Genomic DNA, 24,068 nt, shown 5'->3' on the forward strand with positions numbered 1-24,068 from the left:
CCGAAATCCACCACTAAGGACTTAAACGATGCGGAAAGTAAATTATTGGAATCTAGAGAGGAACATTTGGAGGAAGAAATCAGATTGAGGCAGGTGTGTATAACACATTGGGATAGGCTGGGTAGGTTTAGCTACGCAAGATATCTAGAAGTCACGCACAAGGGGATAAACCAGGGCAAATATTAGCCTGGCTATATAAAAATAGAAATGCAAGACCTCCCATACATTCCATCCTAAACACTGACCAGGAGGAAGTAAACACACAAGCAGGTATTGATAAAGTATTTTCAGACTATTACAAGGAATTGTACACTGACCCAGGTATGGTGCGAGAGGAGGAGCTGCAGGACGCCTTAGATCGGATTACCCTGCCGGGCTTAGAGGAACAAGAAAGGAATATATTAGAGGAGCCCAAAAACCCTGAAGAAGTTATAGCCACCATAAGAACATTGCCCTCAGGAAAAGCCCATGGTACTGATGGGTTACCAGGCAAGTTCTATAAGGCTTATGCAGATACGTTGGTGCCAATACTCGCTAGGGTATACAATGAAGCATACAAATTGGGAATCCTCCATGGGAGTATCCGTGAGGCTGTGCAAATCCCACTCCTCAAACCAAACAAGACATACACAGACTGTTGTCTTTATTAAGCCAGGATAGCAAGATCCTTATGGCACACCTGGCAAATAGGCTTAGGAAAGTAATACCAACCTTAGTCAATCAAGATCAGACTGAGCAAAGCGCTGTTGCCTCATTGGATCCTACAAAGGCGTTTGATTCTGTCCACTGGGACTGGTTATATGCCACTGTTAGGGAAAATTCTCAGAAATGTGCTAATTCCCTTTTTGCTGGACTTTAGGACTTTAAATTTCTAACCTAGAGAGAGAGTGAGACCTTTGTCCCACACTCTCAAGCATTATTGTTTAATTTGGACTCTGTTTCATTTGACTTTGGAGTCTGACAAACTCCATAGGAATCATCTTTACGTTGTGGCACACAGCACCTTCTGTGCAGTGACACAGGGAAGTCTTAGATTTCACAAAGGTTTAAATACCTTCTCTTGGTGAAACTACTGTTTCCAAGAGCAGTAAAGTGAAATTTACTTTATTTACTTTTTGTAATTTTCTAGACCCAGCACACAATATCTTACCATAGGGTGGTGGAGGGGTTACTTCGTATCCCCTTTGTCTAGTTTCTCATGTAACATTTTTATGTTACCCTTTCTACAATTAATGGCTGGTGGCAGTGGTTTACTTTTTACTACCTTTATGTGTTACCGCGGGCTGCAAATTCAGCTGAAGTAAGGCACCCAAGGGTGCCCATTTTGTCAAAATGGCCGTGGTCTAGTTTTTTCACCATTGCTTGTTGGAAAGGTCTTGATGCACTCGATCTAGTGTTCCTCTCCCTGGTACTTCGGTTCCTGCAGCAACAATGGAAGTACAGCCAGCTCAGAGAGGATGTCCAGACGAGCTCACTTGAGGTTGATTGGTCCCACCAACTCAAGGGGAGAAGTCATCCTTGCAGGGCTTCTCTAGTTGAGACGAATTTGGAGCTTCAGCACAGCAGCAGGGCTCCATCGGGCAAACGAACGGTCCAGGAGTTGCAGCAGGCGCTCTTCCAACTTCTTCGGATTCCTTCGTCCAGTGGTCGGCACTGCCTTCCAAGCCAAAAAGCCTCCCCTTTTATGCATGTTACTCCCATTCATTCCAGCCTGTAAGTCACCCAGCAGGGGCTGCCAGCCAATCACCTAGGTCTGCATTCCTGTCTCCTGGCAGACTGTCTCTCGCTTCCTGCCACTACCAGACACCCTGGAGCCAGAGGCGGGCTTCACTCGTGAATCCTGCCAAAGGCAATACGAACAAAGGGACCAAACCTAGTTTGGGGTGCAGAGTAAATCTCAAGAAGAATCTTTCCACAAAGAAATGGCGAAAAAAGAAGTCTGTGGTCATTTTGACAAAAATGGCACCCTTGGGTGTTTTACTGCAGCTGCAAATGCTGCCCGCGGTAAAAGCACACCACGGTAGTTAAAAATAAACCACTGCCACTAGCCATTCATCGAGGAAAGGATAATATAAAAATGTTACATGAGAAGCTAGACAAAGGGGATACTAAGTAATCCCTCCAGCACCCTATTGTAAGATAGTGTGTGCTGTGTCTAGAAAGTTAAAAGTGCAAGTAAAGTCAATTTCACTTCACTGCTCTTGGAAACAGTAGTTTATCCAAGAGAAGGTATTTAAACCTTTGGGAAATCTAAAAGACTTCCCTGTGCCACTGCACTGAAGGTGCTGTGTGACACAATGTAAAAGATGATGCCTATGGAGTTTGTCAGACTCCAAAACCAAAAGGAACAGAGTTCAAATCATATTAAAAATACATGAGTGGGAAAAAAAGGGTCTCACTCTCTCCAGGTTAAAAATGAAAAGTCCTAAAATCCTGCAAAGCTGCTTGGGGTCTCCAAGGTAGAGAGGATTTAGCACATTTCTGAGATTTCTCCCTAACAGAGAGGAAAGTCGAGAGTTTTATACGAGAGACCGCGGTGGTGTGATTTGCTGAAACGGGCTATTTGCTGAGACGCGAGGAGCTGAAACATGCAAAGTGCCGCTGCAATGAAGTTTGACCTTTGCTGCCGCCGACCTTCCCATTGCGTTGCAGGAGTCACCAGAAGTCCTCCCTCTTGTCCCCACGACTGAAGCACAGGAACAACAGGATCTGCACAGCCACATAGGACAGAAGCCAGCTGAAACCATTTCTTCAAACCAAAAGGTACTGTAAACCCAAGAGGACGTACCTCATGTTGCGTAGCCTTACTTGTTCTCAGTTGGACTTGTCTTGGTTGTCTTTGCAGAGTTGCTTGCAGCTTTGCCCCTCACAAGCCTCCCAGCTTGTGGCCCTTCAAGTGAATCTTATTTCTACAAACCTTTCGAAAAACATTGTGCAAGACTTTCTTACCTGCAAGAAGTACTTCAGCTCCCCTAGACAGACTTACAACTAACATCGACTGTCCTGGCTCCCTGAGAGACTTTTCTACCTCCGACTTTGTGCTTTTGCCTTTCCTCCAGGAAAAGGCGAATTTACTTTGCATTGGAGGGTTTAAAAAGTACTTACCAGTTAATGAATTATTTGTTAACCTTCGTTTTATTCCCATATCTACTCCTTTACACCCAAACTCAGTATTGCTCTAAATGTACCAGTGATAAATCAAAGTCCAAAGTATCCTAGCTAGTTAAGTCACCTAAGGGTGTAGGACGTGTCTGTGCCATCCCCAATGGGTATCATCTGATTTAGAGAAACAGAGTGTGTTTTGAAGTGTACTATAAGTGTTACATGCTTTGCTCCCTTCTGAAGAAGGCTTATATAACCGACTGTTGAATAGATTAATAATTGTTTAATCAAGAAACCTGGAGTATAAGTGTTTATTTGAATAACGGTCACTGTGAAACTGTTACAACCTTACAGCTCACATTTACCCATCTTGAGATGAGCCTGGCTGCTCAGCCACACTACCAACCTGTGTAGTACAGACTTATACCAAAGGTTGGGTTCCCTATTGCCAGGAGGACAAGGTTGCTGTAGTCTCCCAAAGGGTACTGCAAACAATCTTGCGTAACAGCCACCATGGTTACGATGTGAATAGGTCCAAACTACATGAAATGGGTGGAATTAATATACACTCAACCGATGGCTAGGGTCAGGACTGGTTCCATGTTTTCTGACAAATGGGAACTGCATAAGGGGACAAGACAGGGGTGCCTGCAGTCCCCAATGCTATACATACTTGCATCAGAACCCATTGCAGCGTTTCTGAGACTTGAATAAAGCAATACTGGCATAGAAATAGATGGGGTGCGGCACATAGTGTAAATGTATCTACCTGAGTAACCCTGAGGAGAATCTGCCATACGTTTTAGATAACTTTGGTACACTGACAGGGATCCGAATAAATAGAGGCAAGTCATGTCTATTCCCACTGGCGGGGATGGCGACTCAAAGAGAAGCAGAACTGCAAGTCCTACCCTTAGCATGAAGTAAGGACTCCTTTAGATATCTAGGGCTGAATATACACCATGATTCCAAGTCTGAACATGGATCTAACAGTTCTGGCTAAAAAGGGCTTGGTTAAATCAATTTAGTTTGGAGGCAAGCTATCCCTGTCAATGGCAGGAAGGGCATCACTACTAAAAAATTGTGGCATTGCAGAGACTTATGCACTGCTTCGGAAATGTCCCATACAATATTCCTAAGAAATTCTTTGTAGAACTAGACAAAGCATGCTGGGGCTTACCTTGGCAGGTGGGTAGGCATCGAGTTGCACTGAATGTATTACAGATGCCCTATGCCCAGGGACGATTGAAGATCCCGAATTTTGAATTATACTTTCTGGTGTGCCAGCTACAGAATGTAATGCAATGGATGGCTGATGACGCTACCAGTGATCCAATTCTTTTACAACCAGCATTAAAAAAAGACTACTTCTCAGGGATTTAATCTTGGCTTTCCCGAAGGAACAGTATAGCCTCCAACATTTAGTAAAGCTAGGGATAAAGATTTGGCTGAGGACCTGCAGAATAATGGGACTGGGAGACCCGATATCGCAACAGACACCGTTAGCAGCAGTAATTGCGGATATGCATGGATATAGAATGAGAGTGAGGACACATTGGGAGGCCAGCAGAATCGTGCAAAAAGAGTTTGCTAGATTTCACTGAACTAAGATTACACTAATATACATGAGTGTCGGTTCCTGTTACACAGGACTATGATACGTACAATAAAAGTTAGATGGCCAGCCGTCACAGAGGAGACTATAGGGTGCGACGATACAGAAACACTCAAACATCTTGGAGAGGGGTTGGGGGGGGGGGGTGCACGCTATTGCCAGAATATATGAGTTATTGATTGATCACACCTCGAGAGTTCAATTGCAATGCCAGGGAAGATGGGGGGAAGAATTGGGGAGAGTGTTTGAGGATAAAGAGTGGCAAAGTAGAGTCCTATATAACACAAGTCTCTAGAAACACTAGGCTGCAGCTAATCCAACTCTACATCACACAGAGGGCATATCTAACACCGGCTGCAATAGCGAAATTCAAAGGGGCGAGTAAGCAGGCATGTCCCAAATGCACTGAAGAAAATGCAGGATACATATGTTCTGGGGATGTCGGGTGGTGCAGGCCTTTTGGAGGAGGTGGCGAGTAAAGTAGCACAAGGGGGTATTAATATGGATATCCAATCCCAGGAAGCTTGTATGCTGGGACTGTTTAAAAAAAAGTAAGAAGCAGAAGTCCCTTGTAAAGATTAAAGACCTAATTTACATACTAGTCAAAACGTAGCATAGCCATGCAGTGGGAAGCTACTAAGGAGCCAAGTATTGATAGATGGTGGGACGACCTAAGAAAATGGACAGCAGTAGAAACGGGAGTGTGCGAAAAGGCATTGGGGGAACAAAAACAGGAACTTGGAACAGATATTCTCCAATGGATTGCACGGACAGTGACATTGTTTCATCAAAATGAGAGTGATGGCGCTACCCAATACATACAAGACAAAAACCAGGAAAGTGGTAGAATAATTAATAAAGTCAGGACAATATACGGGCAGTTGAAGCGGGGAGGGGTTGGGGAGTTGTAAGGGGAACATTAGGAAGTTATCTGGAAGTATATGATCATTTGCATTATTGTAGCATGGAAATAAATGAAGTAAAAAAAAAAAACCTTAAACTGGTATAGGCCTCCTGCAGTGGAAAATGCAGTTTTCTCCTAGGCATGACCTGTCAGAGAAATTTGCCAATAGCCTGATGTTAAGTCAAATGTACTGAGGAACTTGGCTGAACCAAGTTTGTCCACCAGCTCATCTCTCCTAGGTAAAGGATGGGCATCAGTCGTGGTGACTGCATTAAGAGCTCTGTAGTCCACACAGAATCTCATCTCCTTGGATCCTGCCTTTGGCACTAGTATAACTGGAAAAACCCCTACACTTTTAGATGTCCCTATTATCCCAAGATCAAGCATCTTCTTGACTTCTTCCTTTATGTGGTTTCTTACATGGTCTGACATTCTGGAACCCCTGCTTTTGACAGGGAGACAGTCACCATTGAGTATATCATGCTGGCCCCAAGGGGTCAAGCCTGGTGTCAGTGAAAACAGGGAGGCAAACTGACTCAACAGAACACTGCACTTCTCCTGCTGTTGCAGAATCAGATCAGAAGAGAGATTAACTCCTATTTTTCCATTTAGAGGCTGCCCCCTGAGAAGGTCAGGTAGAGGTTCACTCTTCTCCTCAAGAGCAAAGCGCCTAGTTCTGGTCTGTATACATGTGTCTTTAGGCGGTTAGTGTGAAAGACCCTAGAAACCTCCTCTGGATTGCCCAAGTCCACTAAGTAATTGACCTCTCCAAGTTTGCCCACAACCTTGAAGGGTCCAATACATTTGTCCTGTAAGGCCCTGTGCCTTGTAGGCACCATAGCTAGAACTAGCTGGTCTGGAGTAAACTCCACCATGTTGGCCTTCTGGTCATGCCAATGTTTAACCAGAGCCTGACCTGCTTTCAAGTTATCAGAAGCTTCTGTTATCATTTGTGTCATTCTCCTTCGGAGAGCTAACACATAGTCAATAATTCTCACTGGCTTGAGGGAAGGAGCACACTCCAACCCTTCCTTGATTATGGCCAATGGACCTCCAAAAGGATGACCATAGAGGAGCTCAAAGGGCCTGAAAGCAATCCCTTTCTGAGGGACTTCTCTATAAGCAAAGAGAAGGCGGTACCACTTTCTTCTAAGGGGTTCCTCCAAAGCACCAATCGTGCTCTTCATAGTTCTATTAAACCTCGCCACAGGCCCATTGGTTTGGTGATGGTAGGCTGTTGAGAACATGTAGGTCACTCCATAGTTTTTCCACATGGCTTGCATGTAGTGGGACATAAAATTGGCCCCCCTGTCGGAGATAACCTCCTTAGGAAAACCAACCCTGCTAAAAATACCAAGGAGGACCTTAGTCACTGCCTGAGCACTACAGGTCCTCATGGGTATGGCTTCAGGATACCTGCAGCATGGTCTACCAAAACCAATATAAAATCGGTTGCTGAAGATGTGGGAGGGTCTAGGGGACCAACAATGTCAATCCCTACCCTCTCAAAAGGAACTCCCACCACTGGGAGGGGCACCAAGGGCGCCACATTCTTGGCTCCACTCTTGCAAGAAGTCTGACAAGTGTGACAAATTCTACAGAATTTATCTACATCAGACCCCATCTTGGGCCAGCATAAATAAATAAATCCTCTCTTTGGTCTTCTTAAAACGTAAGTGACCAGCTAGGGGAATTTCATGGGCTAACTGTAGAAACTGGGGTCTCACCGCCTGAGAGACTACAAGTCCTCTGTAGTCCCCTGGGGTAGACTCAATAGGCTCACTGTAAAGGAGGCTATCCTCCCAGTACAGTCGGTGCTTCCCTGGCTCTTGCCCTTCCAGCTGGGAAGCTGCCTGTTGGCAAAGTCCTTCAAGAGTAGGACACTCTTTGACCTCTGCTGAAGTCTGCCCTCGAGGGTCCACCTTCTGCAAGCAAAGTCCGCAGCTCAGGATGGTCTTTAGGATCCAGATCTCCAAAATAGGGAAGGGCTACTTCCAGCTCTGTTTCACCAGTAGCAGTTTCCCATTCTCTGGTTGTTCTTCACACTCAGCCTCAGCTGGTGGAGGGGGTCACAGGTGTGACCCTGGACTGTCCTCTAAGGGATGTCGTGGTTTTGTGCACAGGGGTGGCACCTTTCTCCTTGCCTGAGACCTTGAGTTTCCCCTTTGTCTCCTCTGTCCTAGAAGTAGAAGGGTATTCTTCCTGTGGACTGGAAGTTATAGGTTCCACTGTAACTTCTCACTGAGAGTCATCTAAAGTTGCCTCTCTGGCCAATCTAGTTTGCTCCTGCTTCCTTTTACTGGGAAGCCTGGAGGTGCTTGATACAACTCCAAGAGCTTTTAAGTCATTCCCCAGCAGGACTCTCCCAGGCACCTCACTTTGTACACTGACAGGAATCCTCACAGACAATTGCACTGGGTGAGAGCTGGTAGTATAGGAACCATCTGGAGTGGGCCTCCAGCAAGCTTAGTAGGACCTTTGGGTGCCTTAGCAACATCCTCAGGTTTGAAAAAAAAAAGTTTCATCCACTACTGTAATGCTGGCCCTAGTGTCTCTAATGGCAGGGGTCTCCTGGTCATCTACAAGTACACTGTCCTTGTAGCATTCTTTGGTGTTGTCTGGAATAGAGTTATACACATCTACATTCTGCTGTTCCCACAGACCCAGGGACACTAAAGAAACGCTGGCTGAGACTCCAATGGGGTCTTCAGCCAATAGTTGAAAGTCACCACTTGCCATATGAACTTCTTCCTCAGGGATGAAGGCTAAGGAGGCAGTGTGGACCCCTGAAGGTTTACCCTTGCATCTGGGATCCCCTTTCACATGGTCCGTTGACCCACAAGCATAACAGTGACCAAATGATCTTTGGAATGGGGGCTTCTGCTAACCTCGCTCTGGTTTAGCACCAGAGGTTTCGCTAGACTGACCTGGTTTCCCATGGAGTTGACCCTTTTTCTGTTTGTGGCCCTCTTTTGTGCGGTTGGAATTTGATTTCTCTTTTCCATCTTTCTTTTGCTGCTTTCCCTCATCCTTTTTGTGAGTGACCCCAGAATCCTTACGAGTGGCCCTGTTGGCAACCCACAAATCAGCAGCCTTTGCCAACTTCTTGGGATCAATCTCTTTTGAGTCAGCCAAGTGCTGTCTCAGCTCAGGAGAGCAGGCATCAAAAATAGATTAACAAAAATAAATGTCTCATTCCTTCAAACGTGTTCACTCTGTAACCCTTCACCCAACCATCTAAGTTTTTCAAACATTCACACACCCAGGTAGCCCAATGGGTACCATCAGTCTTTTTGAGGGTCCTAAACCTCTTAAGGTACTGGGAATAAGGTTTCCCAAATCTGGCTATCAAAGCCAGCTTCATATTCTAATACTCCTGATTTTCAAGTTCACTCAACTTCATTACAGCATTAGTTGCAACCTGCGGGAGCCCAGACAAGAGCCAAGGAATCAACAGATTCCCTGTCAGAGCCTGAATCCCATGATTGTACTCAAAGGCACCCACCCAATCCAAGATGTCAAGTTTCACAGCTCACTGCTTCTTTAGGCAGGCGAGGCCTTTTGTTTGTTTGTTTTCTTGTCCTGTTTTGGGACTGGAAGACCTAGAGGACAGCTTGCTGACTGGGTGCCTGGTGTACCTCAGTGTCACAGGAACCTGGCACCCCAGCCAGTCCTCTTGCACTTGCCTCAGGGCCCTGCACTCGCCCCACCCTCACTGCACTTGAGAAATGACCCAAGAGAGTGGCTCTCTCTGCACTTAGCCCAGTCTCCAACAACTGGGTACACTTGGACCCCCCCTCCCTGTAACAGTCTGGGACTTGCACAATCCAAATGCACCGTGCCTGCAGATAGTCTGTTCTTCCCTTTCTTCACCCCTTAATTGCACTTCGTAAAACTGCAGAATCGTCATCAGGCATATTTGCTGTGTCTCAACTGTTAATTGCAAAGTATGCACTTACTCTACCTGTCCAGACCATCATTGTCTCAGAATTTCAAGGGCTCTGAACGACTATTTTTCCCCACTCATATTCCCACCCTCCTTGAGCGCTTTGAAACACTTCTTGTGTATAGGTGCTTTATAAATAAACATTACCATTACCAAAAGGTAGGAATGTAGCAGCCTTGCAATTTGCATCTAAAGGAACATTTGCAATGAATGCTAAAAGTAGCATGTGTGCCTCAAGTAGAGTGGCCTCATTACGAGTTGGAGGCAGCCATGGTGCTGTTAGCACCATGGCTGCCTCCAAACTGGGCTCCATTACCGGGTTCCTGCAATGAGGACTTACTGGGTCATTCCGACATAGGCGGACCCGGTAATTCCCCCTTGCAGGAACCATTCCCCATTCCCATTTGAGCCCTCATAGGGTTCAATGGGGAGGGAGGTAATAATGGGCACATTACAAGTGGCCCGTTATTAAATCCCTCTTCCCCTCGCGGGTCCCGGAAAAGACGTCTGGTTTTACCAGACATCTGATCCAGGTCCCGCAAAGGGAACCTCGTAATTGGCGCTTCCGTAATGAAGGGGGCCAGTCCCGTACCGGCCCCCTTCATTACGGGAGCGCCAGGGTTATAATGAGGCCCAATCTCTTTTTTGACAGAGAGTAACAAAGCTGGATGCATTTGACTATCCACCTTGAAATGGCGTTCTCAGAGACATTATCTCCTTTCCTGCCAGTTTTTATGGAAACAAAGAGTTGATCAGTTTCCCTTAGCGGGTTTGTTTTGTTCAGGTAATAGATGATCTCTCCTTACATCTCAAGTATGGAGGCTCTTTTCTGCTGAATTTGTAGGATGTTAAAAAAAAAAGCTACAAGTTCAATAGATTGATTAACATGAAATTTTAATAGGAACTTTGGTGAAAACCTATGATGGGTTCTAAAAACCACCTTGTCTTTGTGAATGATAATGAAGGGATCTTGGACTGAGTGTTTGAAGCTCAATGACTCGTCTTGTAGAAGTGATATCCACAAGAAACACAGTCTTTTAAGTTATATGTTTCAGACAGGCCGAGTGCATTGGTTCAAAAGGTGGACCCAAGAGTTTTGAGAGTACAAGATTGCGGTCCCAAAAGTGTGGTGGATTTGAAATGCGAGGATATATTATTAACTGCTAACATGAATGCTTTGATTACTGGTGCTTTCCACCATACCACCTTGTTTTTGAGAAGTAGTGGAAGCAAACAGTGATGCTAAATATACTTTGAGAGCATTAAAGACTAGACCAGAGTCTAGAAGATAAGGCATTTAGTGGACGATGTGCAAAGGAGAACAGTCACATTGGATTGAAGATGCACTATTTGCACCAAATGACAAATCTTTTTCACTTGTTAAAATAACAGTGTCTTGGGTTAGGCTTGCGTACTTCTTTTAGGATGTCCATACACCTCTGTGGAAGGTTTAAGTATGCAAACTCTATGACTTCAGGATCCAAACTGCCAAGTTCAGAGTTTGAGGGTAGGGATTGAATGTCGTCCCCTTGTGTTGAGACAGCATGTTGAATGGGGGCAGAAGCTTGATGGGTTTGCATATTGCTAGTTTGAGTAGGTGTGGAAACCATGGTTGTCGAGCCCACATGGGAGCTGTAAGGATTAGAGTGACTTGTCCCTGGTGCATCTTATGCACTATTTTGTTGAGGAGTTGTGTTGGTGGAAAAGCGTAAAGAAATGTCCTCGGATCCTAGATTCACATGCTGTGCATAGGCAGTCATCTAGTGTTAGGTGGGTAGTATCGCAATTTGTTTTCGAACTTTCAAAAAAGCACATCAGCTAGGTGCATTTGTACGATCCCTGTGTATTGTACCCATGATCCTTCACGTGTCGAGGTCCCTCCAATTGTTTTGTTTCTGACACAAGGGAACATTTAGTGAGTGCGCGAGTACAGAAAATAAAGACAAGGTGTAAAACGTCCATGTACCTTCAACTCCAAGCGAGGACGAAGGGCGGGCGCATGTGAATCTAAGCAGATACAAGCATCAGAATTACAATTACTTTTAGTAATGCATGCCTTCTGAGGATTGTGGATCTGCTTAAAATCACATGCTGTGCATCGACTAGCGAGCTGTACCAGGAGATTGTGGTGGGATGTTTGACATTATAGCGGCAAAAAATGTCTTCGCACCACCTGACCCACCTGTGAATCACTCTTAGAATGTGTATCCAAGCAGAAATGTTGTGTAAATGGAACTCCAGGTAGCTGCCTTGCAAATGGCATCTAAAGGGACATTTGCAATGAAAGCTAAAGTATCTGCTGTGCCTTGAGTAGTGTGTGTTCTAGGCGGGAAAGGTAACGTTTTCCTTGGAAGAGAGTAACACATTTGGATGCATTTCACAATCCATTTTGAAATAGCCGACTATGAGACAGGATCCCCTTTTCTTCCAGCGGCTATGGAAACAAAGAATTGGTCCGTTTTGCATAGTGGTTTTGTTTTATGCATCACAGCTCGGCTTACATCTTATGTATGGAGGCTCATCTCCACTGAATTTGTAGGATTTCTGAAGAAAGCTGGAAGTACTATTGACTGATTGACATGGAACTTCAAGATGAATTTAGGAGAGAAGCGTGGATGTGTGCGCAATACGACCTTGTCCTTGTGAATGGTGACAAATGGGTCTTCAACTGGGAGAGCCTGCAGTTCACTTACCCTCCTTATAGATGTTATAGCTACAAGAAAAGCAGTCTTATAAGTGAGAGATCCAAGAATGGATTTATGCATCAGCTCAAAAGGAGGGCCCATAAGTTTAGTAAGGACCTCATTCAAGTCCCACAAGGCGCCAGACATCTTAGGGATGGACCTCGAGTTAGAATTTATTCTCTGTTGACCAGTAGTACAAATATTAATCTGAACCTTTCTTTTCAGGGGTTTTCATATGTATTTTGCTCTACACTAGTACTTGTATATATGTTTCAAATTTTTTAGTGGTGTGTGATATTACCAGACTGTAGTCATTTTTCACTGTGCAATTTTGGCCATAACTAAGAAGTATTTTTATACTGGTTTGCCTAAGTGTGATCCTTCACTGCTTTGTTGTGTGTGCTCATTATGGACCCGTACAAGCTCCCCACCTCTTGAGACTTAGCCTAGACCACTTGCCCTGCTATCTGGAACTGGTTTGGCTGCCACTACCCAAAGATGTCCCTGCCACAATATAGGTTGGCTTTCTATACAACCGTCAACCAGGCCAGAGTAAAGAAAAACAGTCAAACAGTGATAATAAAGATCACCATGGACGTCCTGAAATATATTGAAAGTATCTTCAGACAAATCACGTGGAGGAGAGTGATGGAGTCTGGGAGATTTGGCAGGTGGTTGATCCTCATCTAAAAATAGAGACTTCTACTGTTGGGGAGAATTCTCAAAAATGTGTCAATACCCTTCACCTTAGAGACTACCCCCCCCAGCAACTTTGCTGGATTTTGAGGACTTGATTTTTCTAACTGGAGAGTTTGAGCTTTTTTCCCCCACTCTCTCATGTATTTTGATATGTGTTTTACTCTTGTGTTTCATTTGGTTATGGAGTCTAAACAACTCCATAGGCATCATCTTGTCATTTGTGTCGCACAGCACCCTCAGTGCAGTGACACGGGGAAGCCTTTACAGGCTGCCCCAAGGTTTAAATACCTTCTCTGGGATAAACTACTGTTTCCCAGAGAAAGTAAAGTGAAATTGACTTTCCTAGTCTTTTTGAATTCCGAGACCCAGCACACCCTATCTTACAATTGAGTGCTGGAGGGGTTACTTAGTATTCCCCGTGTATAGATACTCATTTAGCAGTCAAATGCTACCCTTTCCTCTTAGAATGGCTGGTGGCAGTGGTTTTACAACCAACCACCATGCATTTTCCCGACCGCGAACTTTCAGTAGCTCCGCTAGCATTAAATCGCGGGAGCTATGTTTTTGAAGATGGCGACTGAGCCCACTTTGTTCAAACAGGTCCCGGTCGCCTTTTTTCGCCATTTCTTTTTGGAAAGGACCTTCTAGAGTTTGTCTGCGCACAAAACCAGGTTTGGTCACTTTGTTCCTTCACCTTTGGCAGGCTCCAGGAGTGAAGACCGCCTCTGGTGCCCGAGTGTCTGGGGTGGGCAGCAAGTGAGGGAGGCACCCAAAACTCCCTATTCTTAGTCTCCTAGGAGATCCAAATGCACTCTGGCGTGTTGGCTGGCTGACTGTCTGGCAAGGATAGCCACCGTGCTGGGTGAGTGACAGTTAGGCTGGAATGAATGGGAGAGAAGTGAATAAAAGGAGAGTCTCTTGGCTTGGAAGGCAGAGTCGACAGATGAAACAAAAGAACCGAAGAAGAGCTGGAAGAGGACGGCTGCTGCAACTCCAGGATCATTGGTTTGCCCGGTGAAGCCCTGCTGCAGGTCTGAATCGCCAAGTTCACCTCGACAGAGAAGCCCCTGCAAGGACGACTTCTCCCTTTGAGTTGGTGGGACCAATCAACTCGACAGTAAGCCACCTGGATACTCCCCTCAGAGCTCGTTGACTTTCCTCAGTGTGCTGCAGGAAACTGTAGAACCAGGGAGGGAGACACCAGTTTGTGTGCTTGACCTACAGCTACCAGAATTGACGTTTTGCCAAGCTTTGACTGTTCAAGTGCAGTGCAGGAGTCCCTCGATAATCTGCAGGAACAGAAGTCATCAGCTGCCTCTTTTTCTTCATTTGTTGGGTACTGTAAAACCAGAGTACTTACCTCTCAAGGTAAAAGTGCTTGAAACTTTCCCAACTCACAGGCCTAATCAGCTTGTGACCCAACACATGATTCTTCTTGCTACAAACTATTCCTAAAATCTTTTGCAGAGACTTTTCCGTTTAACTACCAGAACTGCTTTATCCTATCTAAGACTTTAGCCCATTGACTTTGGCCTAGCCTATTGAATCTTCTGGTGAACTCTAAATATTTGCACTGTCCAAGAATAATTATAACCTTTCATGTTCTGATAACGTATGCCTTTTTACTCCTCCTTCAAAGTATTCTGAATGCCTCAGAAACGTAGAGTGTACATTACTTAAGTATTTTTGTGTGTGATATATATTGCCTCCTTCCATTGAATGTTTTTTAACTGACGGTGAAATTAATTAAGTATTTTACCAAGAAACCTTGAATGTAAGCGTCTATTTGAACACCTGTGATTGTAGACCACTGTGTAACATCATTACAGCTTACATTCCCCTCTTGAGATAAGCCTGGCTGCTCAGCACCGCTACCAAAACTGTGTAGTGCAGACTTATACCAAAGGTTGGTCTGCTTACACCTGTAGTCATAATGTTCCCAAAGGGTACTGCATAAAAACGTTGCCTAATATCTACCACCAGCCATTTAAGTTCGTTAGTTACTGTAACCAAAAAGTTGCAAGAGCAGTGGGAAAGGATTTACAATGTAACCCCCTCAGAACCCCACATAAGGTGCTTGTGCTTGTCCCACAAAAGAAGAGGAAAGTAAGATATGTTTCCCTTACTACTCTTGAAAAAAATGTTGTCATGAGAAAATAAAATGGGAAGTCCAAAGGACTCCACAGCAACAATACACAGAGTGCTGTGTGTTGCAAAAGTCAATTAGAGAGGATTGTATTGAAAATACATGGAGGAAAGCATGACTCCATTTAAGGGAGAAAAAAAACAAAAAACAAAAAAAAACCTGTAAAATAAGATTCCCAGTCAGAGCAAAAGAATGAGTGAGTGGAAAAAGGTTTCACTCACTCAGGAGAACAGATCATAAAATCCCAGAATCCAGCAAAATGTGCTGGGGGTTTGGGGGGGGGGGGGCGCATCTCTCAGGTTCAGGGGAATTGGCACAGACACTGAAATGCTCCCCAACACAGACAGACTAGCCTTAGTTTCTTTAGGTAGGGAAATCCCACCTTAGCATAGGGCAAGTTAGGCCTTACTCCAACCTGACATTTAAAATAAAATACTTTTGTTAAGAAAAGTGAATCTGTCGTCTGTGTCTTGCTTCACAATGCCTTCACAGACTATTTGAGATGTATGATAAAAACATTATAGTACACTCTATTGAGTCATACTTACTCTGTGTATAAATCTTCAATCATTGCAACAATGATGACGATTAGAGATACTGAAAAGATCTGGCAGCCTGAACCAATGAGTGATGAGAACATCAAAGGATGGCTAGATGGTCGGAAAACATCTCCATGAACCTGCTTCCACCCATATTCGTCTCCTAGATCACGATCCTGAAATCAAGAAAATAATCATACATATGTACCATTTGGAAGGATTCTTTATAGATGAATCACATTCTTCTTTTTGTTGAAGAACACCATAAAAGTAACTCACTTTAATGGAATTAGTACCATAATGCCAGTATGCCATTCACTTTCGAGGCTCAAGGACATAATTACAATTCACGTCAAAGATGGAATGCTTCCAATCTATTACGGAGACCTGTTAATGCACAACATATTTGAAAGATAATAATTGATAATACTTTTAGGGCAGAATCCCTACACGTTTTGCTGGTTCCAAGGATTTTTTTTACTTTACTTTTAAGCCCGGTTGTACTACCGACATCCCCATGCCACTGCAACTGCAACCAATTTTCTGCTGTGCTGCCCAAATAGCCTTAGCCTGTTAGGAAGACTTTTCCACAGCACTCTCATGAGGGATGTAAAAGCATCAAAACCTAAAAGGTAGAACAATTTTTCAGCCAAAAGGAAAGACCAAACCCTCTAATGGGGTATTTACGGCACAGTGCTCGGTAAGAATTGGTGCAGTCACACTGTGCGAGACTACACAAGACTTTGCTGCTTGGTATTGGGTAATCCACTTTTTGGTATAAGGATGTACTACACAAGTTGGTAATGTGACTGAGCAGTCAGGCCTATCTCAAGAGGGGTAAATGTGAGCTGTAAAGCTGTACAAATGAATCTGTCAATACAAGTAACCAAATAACACTAAAGGTTTCAGATATAAATAGTTATTTAACATCAGTTAAATAACTTTCAGCATTCTTTAAAAAGGCAATTGTTTGTGACGGTTCAAGCAAACTTTGGAAATCACTTTTCAAAATCAATGAAGTTGGTTAATACTCTTTGGATATGCGAATACATTTCTCCTACACCCTGAAGTGACTTCAATAAACAGGATATTAATGCATTTATATATAACACCAACATACTTTTTAGACTTGGTTTCAGAAAAGAGGGGTAAATGAAAAATAGGAAGGTTAGAACAGTTTCTTATAATGTCAGGCCAACTGAATCCTCCAATGAAATCTAGGTAAGCCTTTCCCAGCAGTAACAGTAGTCAACAAGCTACAACTTATGGGGGGACAAGCAATGCCAAAGTAAATGGATTCAGAAGAATAATTTTAGGAAGCCAGGAGAGCCAAAGACATTTGTAGCAAGTCTATAGTTCTGATGCACTTCTTGAATAAAGTATTTCACAAAGTCAGACTGTTCACAAAGAAATCACTGAAGACACACAAGCTGTGAGGTCTGTGCAAAGGGGAACTGAAATCAACTCAGAAAGTTAAGCAAGTGCAAATCTCAAGTGAGACAGCGCCACTTAAGGCAAGAAGGTAAGTACCCCCAAGCCCAAACAGTACTTTGGTTAGAAGAAAAGTGGTCCAGCTGGATCCGTCTTGCTACAGCCAAATATATCCTGGTTCCTGAGCCTCAGTCATGGTGACAGGAGGGAGGACGTCTGGAGGGTTCCTGCGGCAGTACTCAGGAATGTCGTTGGCAGCTACGGGGCTCTCTTCGATTCAGCAGCAATTTGAGGTTTCAGCACTTCGCAAACAGCACTGTTGGACTTTCCTTGCTCCCTCGGTCCAGCACTCTGGTGAGGGGACTCGGATCAGGATTTCCTGCTTCTGATGTGTCCTTAGGAGGCTCCTGGAGCTTTAGTTAGTTCTGCGTCAGACGTTGCACTCTGTTATGGATACTCGACCCCTGGCATTGGGCTTCTGCAGCAACGGAGAGGGACAGCAAGTCGGGGATTGTGCCAAAGTGGAGTTCGTCTTGGGGTTAGTTGGTCCCACTAACCCAAGGGACGAAGTCGTCCTTTCCGGTCGAGCAGAAAAAAAAAAAAAAAAAAAAAAAGAGTTTCAGCAGGGCTTCACCGGGCAATCCAAAGATACAGGAGGATGCAGCAGGCTTCTGTCACGGTTTCTTCATCGGGTTTTTCTTCCCAGTGGTCGACTGTCTTCAGCCCAAGAAGCCTCGCTTTTTAAGCAGGTTTCTTCCATTCACACACAGCCTAGCTGTCGCTCACACAGCAGGGTGGCTGTCCTGCAAGGACATCCACCAAACCAGCCAATCAGGACGGGGTGCATTCCTGTTACGCTGGAGACTAAGGACAGGGGAGTTTCTGGCACCTCCCTCACTTCCTGCCCTGCCAGACACACTGGAGCCAGAGGCAGGTGTCAGTACTGAATCCCGCCAAAGGCAAAACTAAAAAAGGGGTTAAACCTGGTTTGGCGCACAGAGTAAAACCCAAGAAAGACCTCACAAACAAGAAATGGCGAGAAGACCGGGACATTTTGACACAATGGTAACCCATGGGTGGTATACGGCAGCTGAGGATAGAAAAGCGCAATGGTAAGAAAATTAAACCACTGCCACCAGCCATTTAAAGTAGTGGGGGTAACATAAAAAAATGTTACATGAGTAAGCAGGCAAAGGGGCCATTAAATAACCCCAGCATTCCATATAAGATGGGGTGTGCTGGACCTACAAAGAGAAAATGTCAATAAAGCCAGTTTCACTTTACTATTCATAGGAACAGTAGTTCAACCAAGAAAAAGTTATTTAAACCTTAAGAGAAGTGTAAAGGATTTCTGTGACACTGCACTGAAGGTGCTGTGCGTCACCATACAAAAAGTAGATGCCTATGGAGTTTGTCAGACTCCAAAAACAGAGGAAACACATAATCCAAATCAGGTCAAAAATGCATGCGATTGTGAGAGAAAAGGGCTCACTGACTCCAGGGTTACAATTAAAGTCCTAAAGTCTAGCAAAAAGGCTAGGGGTCTCCAAGGTTGAAGGGAATTGGCACAGAAATGAGAATTCTCCCTAACACTAATCAACGTAATCTAAAAGTAACTTATGGTTTTTACTCCCCATGAATAGTTGCGGCCTATACTAAATATGTTTGATAATGTCTGACTTCCTTAGAACTACTGTTAAGTATTCAAAAGAAGGTTTTATGCTTTGGTCTGTGTACCTTCAAGCATTGTTTTATGTTTTTATAAATGTGTTTGACTCTATGACCAATACTTAACCAAAGACTTAACTTGGCATACTTGTATTTATAATAAAACTTTATTTTGTATAATACTTCTGGTTGTAAGTGTCTCTATTGAATTCTTGGTGTACTGCAGGTTCTTTGTACCTTTCTAGAGCCATCTCAGCCACCCAAGATAAGCCTGGCGGCTCCGTCTACGTTAACCCAAAGACGAACTTTGCTGAAAGACCTTCCCCAACTGGCTGTACTACTTTGCTGCTGCAGGAAACGAGCGCCAGGGGTCGAGAAATCCGTAGTGTAGTGTAACGTCTGTAAACTGGCCAAAAGCTCCAGGAGTGTCCCCAGGACCCTCCAGAAGCAGTACAACCAATGCTTGAGCCCCCTCACCAGAGTGCAGGACTCAAGGAGTGCAGGAAACACAACCGGTGTCCAAAATCAGCAGTGGTGCCGTTTACTGCACGCTGAAACCGTGAAGTGCTGCTGACCTGAGAAGAGCCTGTAGCTGCCGCTGACCTCCGAATTGCTGTCCAAGAGTCCTCTAGACGTCCTCCCTCTTGTCCCCACGACTGAGGCCCAGGAACACTGAATCTGCAACACTGCAACAAAGACTGAAGCCAACTGGACCGCTCTTCTAAACTAAGGTAATGTTCTGACTAAAGGGTACTTACCTCTTGTCTGTAGCTTGTTTTTCCTAGTTGAGACTTGCAGTAGCTGCGTTTCTAGAGTTGATCTGAGCTCTACTTTCACAAGCCTGACAGCTTGTGGCCCCACAGTGATTTTCTACAAACTCTCTAACTTTGTTCAAGACTTTTTGCTATCTAAGAAGTGCCTTAGCTCCATAGACTGTGCTCCAAATGACTTTGGCTATCCTGGCTCTCTGCAGACCTTCTAGTCATTCACTGAATCGTACTGTTCCTCATAGCTGAAACATTGGTTTTTAACTGATATTGGTGGGAAGGTTTTTATCTAGACTTCATTGGGAGATTTAAAAGGGCTCACATGCTCTGAGAAACTGTTTAACCATTTTTCCTCCTTTAACCTTTCTTTTCTACCAACTCAGAATTTACAAAGTACAAAAGTGATATATAAATGCCAATACTGTCCTAGTTAGTGAAGTCACCTAAGGGTATAGGAAGTGTGTATGAAGCACCTCTAAAGAGCATTTACTTGCATTGTGTTGGTTCTGAGAAAGCATGTTGAAGTGTATTTGATTGCTGCATATATTGCCCTTTTTAAAGAATGCTCATTTAAAAACTATTGTTAAATACATAATTATTTTAACTACAAACTTCAAGTAGAACAAGTTACTTATCAACTGGTAACGTCCTTTCGATTGGATGTTCCTCCAACGTATTCCTCATCTTAGATGTATTCCATCCAGCTTTAGCTGCTTTGGAAAAAGAAAATATCGGTAGAGGGCGCCGTGCGTCGATGTCGCCAAGTCCATGGTCCCTCGAAGGCCTCCGTCGAGGGTGACGTCATCGGGTTATAAGTCGCATGCGCGGTTTCCGTTGGCCTCAATTCTGTATTTCCCCCTTCACTATTGAATTTACACTGTGTAGATTGGCAATAACCCGGAAAACTCTACAGAGGGGTAGGTTGGGAGGGCGATGAGGAATACGTTGGAGGAACAGCCAATCGAAAGAAGGTTACCAGTTGGTAAGTAACTTGTTCTTCGAGTGGATTGTGTCCTCCAACGTATTGCTCATCATAGATAGACTCCCAAAGCAGTATGGACAATTTCTCTGGAGGAGGGATTAGATTTTTCGATACCCTTAGATGGCTGAATATAGTACTGCTTTACCAAAATTCAGCTCCTTGGACTGGGAAGCATCCAGACTACAGAGTTTTGAAAAAGGTATGCAGTGAAGACCAAGTTGCTGCTTCACAAATGGACCTTATACGAACACCTCTTTGTAGGGCTGTCGAAGAGGCGATGCCTTTGGTGGAATGAGCCCTTAGACCTTCTGGTGGGTCTTTTTGTGCTAATCTGTAAATGCAAAGCACAATCCAGCAGTTTGCTTGGTCGCCGACTGACCCAATTTTCTTCCAGTGTAGCCGATAAACAGTTGATTGTCCACTCCAAGCTTGGAAAGCCTAGATATGTAAAAGCTTAAAGCTCTTCTTGGATCCAACCTGTGTAATCTTTCCTCCTCCATACTAGGATGAGGTGGAGGATAGTATGTGGGCAAAACAATATTCTGACTTAAATGAAAATCAGACACAACTTTAGGTAAAAATGAGGATTTAACCCATAACACAACTCTGTCCTTATGGAACGCAGTATAGGGTGGCCCAAAAGACAGTGCCTGCAATTCGCTCACTCTTCTTGCAGATGTTAAAGCAACTAGGAAAGCAGTTTTCCATGCCAGTAATCTTAATGGACAAGTGTGCAAAGGCTCAAAAGGAGCACACTAAGAATTTTAGGACCAGATTGAGATCCCAAATTGGCACTTGAAATGGGTAAGCAGGAAACACATTAGTGAGTCCTTTTAAGAATTGCACTACCAAACGAATTTTGAAATAGGAGCATTCTTCCGACGAGCGCTTGAAGATGGAAAGCACCACAAGATAACCATTAATGGTTCTAACATTTAGACCTCTATGTGCTAGGGACAGGAGGAAGGACAGTACTTCCAGAATAGAACATAGAAAATGATCGACATTCTTTTCTCTGCACCAGTTTCAAAACTTTTTCCAACGGCAACAATATAGAGACTTTGTTGCTGCCCTTCTTGCCGAAAGCAACACCTCCATGACGTAGTCTGGAAGGTCCAAATCCTTGTATCTCAGCCTTTCAGATACCAAGCGTGAAGGTTGAGCGTTTTGACCTCTGGATGGAGAACCTGACCCTCCATTTGTGAGAGAAGGTCATCTCTCTGAGGAAGACGTACTGGGGGACAGATGGACATGTCTAGAAGGTCCGGGTACCACATTCTCCTGGCCCAATGCGGGGCAATTAGGATCATGCGGTTCCCGAACCGTCTCAGTCTCCTGATAACCTGAGGAATGACGGGAATCGGGGGGAACGCGTACAATAGTGGGAAATTCAACTCCACCACGAACGCGTCCCCCAAGGCTCCTCTCGGAGGAAATTCCCTTGAGCAATGCCTTTCGCACTTCCGGTTAATTCTGGTCACAAATATGTCTACTTGAGGTGTTCCCCAAAGGGCGAAGATCTTTTGAATGACTTCTTGAGCCAGTTCCCATTCGTGGGACACCGTGCTCTGCCTGTTCAGAGCATATGCCGTCATATTCTCCTCCCCGGCTAGATGAACTGCCGTTAAAGAGATTCCTTCCTGATTTTTCCAATACCAGAGCTGCATTGCCTCTCTGCACAGAGGTAGTGACCCTACACCTCCTCTTATTTAGATAATGCATGGCCACTGTGTTAGCCGTATAGCACGTTATGTCAGATTTTTCAGTGTATGGCTTTAGAATTGTGAGGCTTTGCAGTGCTAATATATCATTGGACTGCCCTATTTGGGATCAATGTATTGTTCCTCTTTTTCAATTGCCCATGTGCTAGGTTGATTTAATCATCTAATCAATGTATTAAATGAATTAAATTGTTATATTCATTAGTGTCCAGTTGACCTGGCTCCTCTCGTCGGAGAGATTATATATTTTTTTCCCCCCGATGGAGAAGGTGGCCTCGGCAACGGAATAGTTTGAGGGATTATTTGCATTTCTCCCCTGAATAGTTCATTGGCATTGAATTGTTTGCTGCCTCCCTCTGTGGCCAGCACTTTTTACCACACTTTGCACTTTATATTTTTGTATGTTTATTTCTGTGTGTATTTCCAACTATTTAATATCTTTTTAAATGAAATTTGACTAAAATAATAAAAATGAATGAATTTTTTTTATTTTTTTTTTACAAAAGGTCTTTCTGTGGTCTGTGTGGGGTGATCAGCGGAGTTGGATTTGGGTTGCTGCCTTCATGTTCTTGTTGGAACCATGTTTTCCGAAGTGAACTTAGTTTCATATCCGCTGGCTTGACCCTGTTCAATATTGCCCATCATTATCAGGAAATTTTTTTCCCTTGACAGATGGCAGTAAAGCTTTCAGCGCTAGTCTGATTGCTCTCAGCTCTAAAAGGTTGATGTGTAGTTTGGACTCTGATGGAGACCAACGACCGCTGATTATCAGATTGTTAGCATGAGCTCCCCACCCCATGAGTGAGGCGTCCATCACTACTGTGATCTCCGGCCATGGTTGCCAAAAAAGTTCTCCTTTCAGAATATTCTCTGTACAAGTCCACCATAGAAGATCTTGTCGAACCTTGTTCGGAATCTGGAGAAGATCCGTCATTTGATCTGAGAACTGGGACCATTGAGTCTTTGGAGCCCATTGAAGGGATCTCATCCTCGGGCGTGCCTCCGGCACAAGGAAGATGCAGGATGCCATGAGGCTGAGTAACCTTAAGAAGTCGTAGGCCTGGAGATTTTGTGCATTTTGGAAACCATCTGAAGAATGTCTTGAGCCCTCGACCTGGGAGGCGAGCTCTTTCCCCAAGGATGTGTCTAATACAGCTCCTATGTACTGGAGCTGTTGAGGTGTCATTTGTGACTTCTTGAAATTGAGGGAGAAGCCCAGTCTGTGGAGGAAGAGGCAGGTGACTTTCAGGTGATCCAGTACCTGTTCGGCAGAACATGCTCTGATCAACCAATCGTCTAGGTATGGGTAGACGTGAATCCCCCCTCTCCTGAGGTGCGCTGCCACTACTACCATCAGTTTGGTGAAGACCCTCGGGCGGAGGTCAATCCGAATGGCAGGACTTGAAACTGATAGTGTGAGTCGCCAACTACGAACCTCAGGTATTTTCTGTGCTCGAGATGAATCGGCACATGAAAAAAAGCATCCTGGAGGTCCAATGACACCAACCAATCCTGAAGTTGAAGGGCCTGAAGGACCTGAGAAAGGGTACCCATCTTGAACTTGTCCTTCCTAAGAAACTTGAACAAGTTTCTTAAGTCCAAAATGGGTCTCAGTCCTCCGTCCTTTTTGGGGATCAAAAAATACGGGGTGTACCATCCCTTCTTCCCCTCCGCTGCAGGTACTGGCTCTATAGCACCTTTCTCCAGCAGGGTTAGAACTTCCTGCTGTAGGAGCGGGTCTCAAAACTTCAAAGGGTGTCTCCCTGGTGGATTGCTTTGAGGCTGCGTTAGAAAAGGAAGGCAGTAACCTTGGGCTATTATTCCTAGAGCCCAAACATCTGAAGAAATAGCATCGCCATTCTTG

At 44.4% G+C, this 24,068-nt stretch overlaps 1 protein-coding gene across 1 annotated transcript in view; it reads right to left on the reverse strand.

The window, feature by feature from the left end:
- TM9SF3 (transmembrane 9 superfamily member 3) overlaps window positions 1–24,068 on the reverse strand; it is a 620,447-nt gene that overhangs the window by 412,810 nt on the left and 183,569 nt on the right. The window contains exon 7 of the mRNA XM_069610571.1: window positions 15,645–15,811. Coding sequence (XP_069466672.1) covers window positions 15,645–15,811 — 167 coding nt within the window. The remainder of the gene's footprint in view (window positions 1–15,644; window positions 15,812–24,068) is intronic.

Source organism: Ambystoma mexicanum, chromosome 8 (genome assembly GCF_040938575.1).
Source record: "Ambystoma mexicanum isolate Mex_15411 chromosome 8, UKY_AmexF1_1, whole genome shotgun sequence".
Classification (NCBI taxonomy): domain Eukaryota; kingdom Metazoa; phylum Chordata; class Amphibia; order Caudata; family Ambystomatidae; genus Ambystoma; species Ambystoma mexicanum.